We start from the raw sequence: 7,699 nt of genomic DNA on the forward strand, positions 1-7,699 counted from the left end.
TTCCTGGCTAAGTCCCTAATTTTGTAAGATCTGGAGGACACTTGCTTCTGTATGGGCTGCAATCCTGCCCATGAGGAGCCATATAAAGATAAACAAAATGAAGTACCCCTGCCAGATACAAGTATGACATGAACTGTAAGGGTCTGTTCATATAAAAGATAAGCTACTCATCAGGCACTTTATCCAGGCTTTTTCTTCTCTCTTGAGATACTAACATTTACCCTAATAAGGAACCTGTGGAAATTTTAACATTTTAACCAATATGCAAAAGAAAAGCAAAACAAACAAACCAAACCAAACCAAAAAAACCTTACCACCCTTTAGGATATTATATGGAGAAAAGCTGTTAAAATCCTGATATCATGTTTGAGGATCTATTCTTCTAGTTTGATTTTAATCCCAGTCAGGAACATTTATAAGACAAATTGTCTACTTCATAATAGTGGGGCATTTGAAACTGAAAGGCATTTGATGATGTAAACCTTTATGACATAAACACAACACATTCCCAACAGGCTGGGGGGCAACTCATCTACATGACAAACGATTATCAGAGCCACACCAGTTATTCTGAATGTGCATTTTGTGAACTCATTTGTATGTGTCCGGGCTGGGTTTTTAATCCCAGGAACTCAGAGCACTTGGAGATACTTAAACTAAGTTTCCCTAATTAAAGGTGTTTCCGACGGAGGAAAAAGAAACGAAAACCGCTATGAGGCTTCTGTCCCATGAACTGCATTATATTCTATGCACGGACATCGTTCCAGGTGCTCAAGGTCGGGGGGAGGGAGGGGAGAGTGGAGAGATACTCCAGAGCAAGGTTTAAGAACATACCAATGTGGCTGAGCCATGTAATGCGTTGCTTTGGCAGTTTAGGAAAGAAAGATTGTAGTGGCGTTTGAATTGAAACCACAGTGAGAAGTGGCTTGACACCAGGGGAACAAGGCATAGAACAAAACCAGGAGCAAGCAGAAGAAAGCAAGCCTGTGTGTCCACTGAGGGAGGGAGGGAGGGATGAGGCCACACGCGGACAGGGCTCAGACCAGGGGATCAAAGATATAGGCTTCAAAAAAGTTGATGGGTTTCCATAGGAAACGTGGGAAGGTTAAAGCAGCAGAGGCAACACTGTGACTCACCCTAAAGCCCCTCTCTGTTATTTGTAATAGCGAGTAGACTGGAGAGGAAGGAAAGGGGGCAACTGGCCTGCGTGGGCTGGATCAGAGACTAAGAAATATGAACCTATTACTTAGCCTCAGCTAGTATGATGGTTGATCCTGACTGTCAACTTGTTAGGATAGGAACCACGGAGGAGGCAAACTTCTGAGCATGCCTAGGAGGGTAGTCTGACAGTAGAGGGAAGGCTTAGCTTGAATGTGGGGTATACCAGGTTGTGGGCAGGGACCCAGACTGTACAAGAGAAAAAGAGTGGAGCACTAGGGTCCACACTCTCTTGTTCCCTGACTGTGGATACAATGTGACCTCAAGTGACCTCCACCATGCCATTACGATTAGGATGGATTGTACTCTAAAACTGGGAACCAGAAAAAAACCTCAATTCTTAAGCAGTTTCTCCCATGTGTTTTGTGACAGCAAAAAGAGCGATAACTAGAGTATGAGCTAGAGTATGCTTGAAACACTTCACTCAGTACACAGGCAGCGGCTGTCTAGGGCTGGAGCTCTAGGGACCTCTGGGCTGCAGACATTTTAGAATCATCAGCACATAGATGGTCCTCAAAGCAAAGAGCAGGAGACATCTTGGCACACCAGCACTTCTGAGGGGAAAAACTGGGAGGAATCAGTGAACGAAACCGAAATAACCAGTGACACAAGAAGAAATCTGGACCACTGTGCAATCCTGTGATCCAAATGAGAAAGTGTCTCTCTCAATGCTACCAAACACAGCCAAAGCCACTGGAAGGCCAAGCAAGGATATAGTGGCTGGCAAGAGCAAGAGAATGGCAGGGAACTGGGCATGGTGGCATATGCCTGTCATCACAGCAACTGTGAGTTTGAGGCAGGAGGGCTGGGTTCCAAACAAGCCCAAACGATCTTCAACTTTGTCTTGGGTATCCCCACAAAAGGAAAGGATGGCAAGGAGGGAAATGGGATGACTCCAAGCAGACAGGTAGATGTAGTCTGGCAGAGATGGGGCATTGAAAAGCAATGTGGTGATTTGAATGAGAAACGTTTCCCACTGGCTTAGGTATTTGAACTTGGTCCCCAGCTGGTGGCACAGTTTGGAGAACTTAGGAACTTTTAGGAGGTGCAACCCTGCTGTGAAGGACAGGAGTTGAAGCAGCTTTGAGAGCTTAGAGCCTTCCCAGGTTCAAGTTTGCCTTCTCTGTCCTCTATATGTGAATAAAAATATGATCACTTAGCCACTATGACTCCCCCATTATGGACTCACTCTCTGGAATCCTAAGCTAAAATAAACCCCCTTTTCCTTAAGCTGCCTTGATCATGGTAGTTTACCAGAGCAACAAAAAGTAACAAACCCAGAGATGGAGAACAGTGATCAGTACCCCAAAGGAAAAGAGCGTAAGCTAACTGCAAAAGAAAATCCAGCTCAAAATAGCACAGGGCCATAATAATACAGCCGAGTAGATGCTAATATAACCAAGCGACTGGGAGCTGGAGAGAAAGGGAAGCACGAGCAGAAAGGGGGCCACTCCTGCACTTTCCATTGTGGGAAGCTGACAGCCAGCACAGAAGCAAACGGTAACAGAATCTGTTATTAAGACACGCAGGGGTGCTAGAGAGATGGTGCAGTACTGGCTGCCCTTGCAGAAGTGCCTGGCACTTAATGGCAGACAGACCTCACACCCTATCACTCCAGTTGCAAGTGCTTTGATTCCCTTTCCTGACTTTTTTTGGCACTACACACATGTGGTACACAAGCATTCATTTTATTTTTCAAATAACGTCTTCAAATAGAGAAAATCGGGGGATAGGGAGCTGGTTCAGTGAGTAAAGCGCTTGCAACACAGGCACGAGGCCCTGAGTTCAGACACCCTACCCACATGCAAAGCTAGGGATGACAGCACATGTCTATAACCCCAGAGCTGAAGGGGGTCATACAAGCATATTCTAGAGACCTGCTGGCTAGCCTGTGTAACCAAGATGGCAAGCCTCAGGTTTAGTAAAGAGTCTACCTCAAAAACAAAGTGGAGCTACCCGATATCCGCACATCTGCACTCGGACCCACATACACAAAAATGAATCTATCAGCCTACACTGCAATGTGGGACATCTTTTACCTATTAGGTTTTGTAACCACAGGCACTGATCATTTGGGAAATACTCACTTTCGTGCTATTCACATTTCCTAAAAAGTGGCTCATTTTAGGCAATATCAAAGTATTTTACAGTATACCCACTGATCACTCAGGAAGTTGTCGAGTGCACAGTTGTGGGTACGCGCTGGAGCAGGTCTCGTGCTCTGTGCATAAAGATGCTGGTTTCTGTGTCCTGAGAACTAGTTACAGGGAGAACACAGGCGCTGTGCTGAATCCTCAAGAGCCTCCTATATCAAAGCACGCTCCTACATGTAAAGCACGCTCCCCAGTGACCCTGGGCTAATAAAAGGCTGGAGCCCCCATCCTAGCCAGGGGCCAAAGGGAGAGCTGCCGAGAGAAAGCGTTGGCCTCAGGCAGGTGAGGGTCCAGGAAGAGAGGAAGGACCACGAGGAGAAAAGGCATTGAGAAACCATGTGAGGTCACCAGGAGGGTTCAACTCGAGGACACACACAGGGCAGAGCAAGGCAGGCTAGACTCAAACTGCAAGTGACATAGGGCCTGCAGCTGGGATGTAGGTTAGAACTTCAGAGCCTGCTCAGTGTGGGCTTACAGCTTGTTAATAAAAATACCAGGTGTCTGTGTCTTTTATTTGGGAGCTATACGGGCTAAACTGGGTGTAGAGACACCCTGCAGATACCTGGGAGCACAGAAACACCGCCCCCTCTTCCCCAATACATGTTTTCTAAAATCTTAATTTTCTCTTAAAAATGCAACCCTCCATACTGGTAAGCCATCGTTCAATTTCTGTGGTACATTCACTGTCTATGTAATTCATAAGCCTGGCAAAGCACAATTTTTCTATCAGTTGCTCCATCAAGTGAAAATGATGTTCTGTGAAAAAGCAGCCAGGTCAGCCACACAACTCAATCACACACATTCCTAGAAACTTCTGAAATGCTTGATGCAGACTTTTCACTTCATTCCATACAATAATTGAGGAATGGGATATAGCAGTGAAGTTCATCATTTTTAATGCTTCAAAGACATTTGAGAAACTAAAACTATTTTCCCTGAATGCCTGCCTAGTATTTAGTAAAATTAAAAGAGCAGTTTGACCTTCCAAAAGGGACTCAAGAAAACCCCAAGGTTTTGTTTTATTACCGAGCAGGAGATTGCACAGACCACATTGCAAAGCAGGAGGAGGAAGTGGAAACAATACAAGTGAATGGCTCTAGAGTAAGAAGGCCAGTGTCCCGATAGTTCCCTCTGAGCAGTGGGGCCTGTAAGTCTTTAACTATTTCGCCTGCTAGGGCACGCATGAGTTTGATAACATCTGAAAAACAGGAGCTGAATGCACCAGAAGACAAGCCGTTTGTTTCCTTTTCTCCTCTGCCCAGCCAGTAGTTATGAAAACACTGCAAATAGAGAAAAGCCTCAAGAAGAAAAATACCCCGGGGAGGGGAGCTTTCCCCATTCTATGAAAATTTTACAAAACAGAAAGCCCCTCCGGAAAGTCATTTCTGTAAAGGCCTGCTAAATCTTATTATAGCCACACACCCAGCAAGCAAGTTACCTGCAGTCCCTGCCAGACAGGGAAAGTAGTCCCCCCCAGGGGGGGAAAGCAGAACCCTTGAGCAGAGTAAAACCATTTCCTTCACAAGACCCACGAGCGCGCACACCAGGCCAGAGGAAGCATACCTCGAAGTGGGGCTCTCGTGCCAACGGAGAGAGCACAGCCTTCTTTAGGTTTCGCTGCTGGGCAATGAATCGGATCAGGCAATTGGTTTCTGGAGAGCCCCGCACACCAACAGTGGAGCGGCGCCTGGCCTTCTGAAGGGAAGATGTTGACTTTCCTGCAAGTCAGAACGGAACATGGCAATGGTCAGAAGCTGGGGCTTGTGCTGGCGACGGGTCACCACAAGTGAGAAAACAGAGTCTGCACTTGTCACAGAGAACTAAGAACTACTGGCAGGGCAGTTCATGTAGAAACATCTGGACTGACTGCCACTTGACCCCCAATTCGTGTTTCTAGATCAGCACTTGGCACACAGAAGGCCACAAGCAGTTACTTCGTCTTCACTTGTGCCCCATATCCCCGATACAGAGAAGTCAGAGGTAACAGCTTGAAGCTAAGAATCTCTCCTTGTTTATAGGTACAACCATGCACAGTTGAAACTACAGTATGCTGTGGCTTTGCTCACTGTAGCCATCCAAGCTCTGAAACTATCACATGGGAACAGTTTAAAGCGATCTACGAACTGGAAGCATACCATTGCAAGCAGTGCACAGCCACTGTCTAACAACATCCAGCCCAGGACATGAATCGTCCTCTGAGTACAGTACTTATGCTGGGCATGCTGCACACTTAGTCACTCCCTCGAAATATTTTACTTTGGCCTCAAGAGCAGTGAGGCTAGCAATTCAGCTAAGCTTAGAAGTGCTTCCTGTAAGGGCCCATAAGGGATCTAAGTAGAGAGAGAATAGTTTGCAACGGTTAAGCTTGATTCTAAACGCATCTAGCTTGAGGGCATCTCGGAGAGGGTGTGCTTCTGAGAGCCTGTCCACAGATGAGTAGGCCACATCTCTTACTGTGGCTAATTTATAAATTCATAGTTTCAGTCCTAAAAACTCATGGTGGCCCTTGGAACAGAGTCCCGATGTGGGTTAGGGCTGGTGAGACCCAGCTATACCCTGCTCTTATTTTTTTCAAAATTCTTCTACTCTGGAATAAGCTACTTCTTCACCCTCAGCACGCCACCCTGAATTCTGCTCACACCTAAGCACACGAAAACGGACCCAGTCTTTTATGTGATAATTCTGAGCGGTAGAGAATGAGTGTCACTCTGGCTTCGCCTAGCTCACGGTGTGATTGGCTTCCAGTCTCGTTATCCTTCTTTATAATTGCTATTCTACAACCCAAAAGAACCCTAGCCCTAGATTTACTTCTCCATTGGGAATTTCATTCCTGAAGCTAAAGAAAATCATTATCTGGGTCAATTTTCTGTTTGGGATTTTTGAATGAGGCACACGGCCTTGTCACTTTTACCGGTTCTCAACTACCTTTCAATGCCCTCTGATTTTCATACACACTGTTTTCTAGGGTGCACACAAAGCACAACTGATTCAGAAACATTGCTCTATTTGCTGAGCTGTGCCGAACAAGCAAGTCTGCAGGGTCAGCATAAATACACACAGAAGGAGTGTCAGGCAGTACAGACATGTATAATTGGGGCCTACTACAGTTACTGTTAAATTTGAAAAAAAAAACTATGCAATCCAAGAACTTCTCTTACCGGAAGAGGTCTTAACAAAGCTTTCAGGTGTAATTCCCAACTGCTCTACGGTTACTGTGGTGAAGTCCAAAGGTGACTTAAAGGTATCAGGGGTGCAAAGATTAGGAGTCGCATCTGCTACATGCTTCTGAGGAGTCACAAACGGTTCAGTTCCCAATCTAAAAACGTCATTTTCTGAAAACGGACAGCACATTGGGGGTGTTAATACATCAAAACACTCAAATCTTCCATCTAACGAGGGCAACAGGTCACCACATACCAGAATTATTAAGGACACACTCCTTGGATTCAGAGAGAGGCTTGTCGTGTGAACTCGCATCCATCTAAAAGATGAGGAAGTTAGAGAAAAAAATGTGAAAAATAACCTCACTATAAGCCAAAAACAATGTGACAGAACTCTAAGGCAATCAATACCAGGGGACCACAGGCTGGGGCGTTCTGATTAAAGAAACGGCGGGAGGTACTATTGACTAAACAAAGCGGACCGAACTGATTTATCAGGGCTTTGCATCCCTGAACCCCGGCCGGATAGCAGGCCTACCTCTCCCGCCCAGGACCCTGCGCGTTCCCTCGGACGACTACGACAAGCGTCGCGGAGGCTCCGTTTCAGAGAGCACCAGAGGCCGGGGAAGGGAGCCGGGCTGGCCTCCTGCCGGCCGCTGCACACCAGACACACCACGTCCGGCCGAAGCGGTCAAGCTTCACTTGCCCGCCAGCAAATTCAAACCGCGGCCACGCCCCCGCGGAGGGATACCCACGAGCCGTGGACCACGTGTGACGTGGGTACCGCTCCCTCCGGGCCTCACCCTCGTGCTTTCGAACGGCGCAGGGAGACCTCCGTGGATCCCGGAAAAAACACGGCCAGCCCTAAATGACCCTGGCGAGACAGAGCTGCAGCAAAAAGGTGTCCTGGGGTCTACCAGTGAGTTCCGCGGAGCAACACTTCAAATGCCACCCCAAACCTTGGATTGGCTGCTGGAAACTTCGAAAATGAATCACTAGACCAATCGAGACAGAACCGCCGGATGGCTAGTTTACCCTATTAGCCAATCCCGATACCAACCGTTACCTCGGTGGGTGGGTACAGTAGAAGGGGCAAAAGCCTAGCGAGGAGCTGATTGGTCTATGGGACTTCGGCGTCCCGCCTCTTCCTTAGACCCAGTCTCTTTA

General features: G+C 47.0%; 1 protein-coding gene across 11 annotated transcripts in view; it reads right to left on the minus strand.

The window, feature by feature from the left end:
• Window positions 1–7,688, minus strand: part of Cdca2 (cell division cycle associated 2) — a 42,662-nt gene extending 34,974 nt beyond the window's left edge. For 2 of the 11 annotated variants that reach the window (XM_030247604.1, XM_011244913.3), the window contains exons 1-4: window positions 7,071–7,556; window positions 6,789–6,852; window positions 6,530–6,703; window positions 4,935–5,089 (exon numbers count right to left, since the gene is read on the minus strand). In XM_030247604.1, the coding sequence (XP_030103464.1) occupies window positions 4,935–5,089; window positions 6,530–6,703; window positions 6,789–6,852 (393 nt within the window). In that variant the 5' untranslated portion in view covers window positions 7,071–7,556. The other 9 variants (XM_030247602.1, XM_006518420.4, XM_011244912.3 and 6 more) reach the window with 6 other exon arrangements.
• Between the last annotated feature and the right edge of the window lie 11 nt (window positions 7,689–7,699).

Source organism: Mus musculus, chromosome 14 (genome assembly GCF_000001635.26).
Source record: "Mus musculus strain C57BL/6J chromosome 14, GRCm38.p6 C57BL/6J".
NCBI lineage: Eukaryota > Metazoa > Chordata > Mammalia > Rodentia > Muridae > Mus > Mus musculus.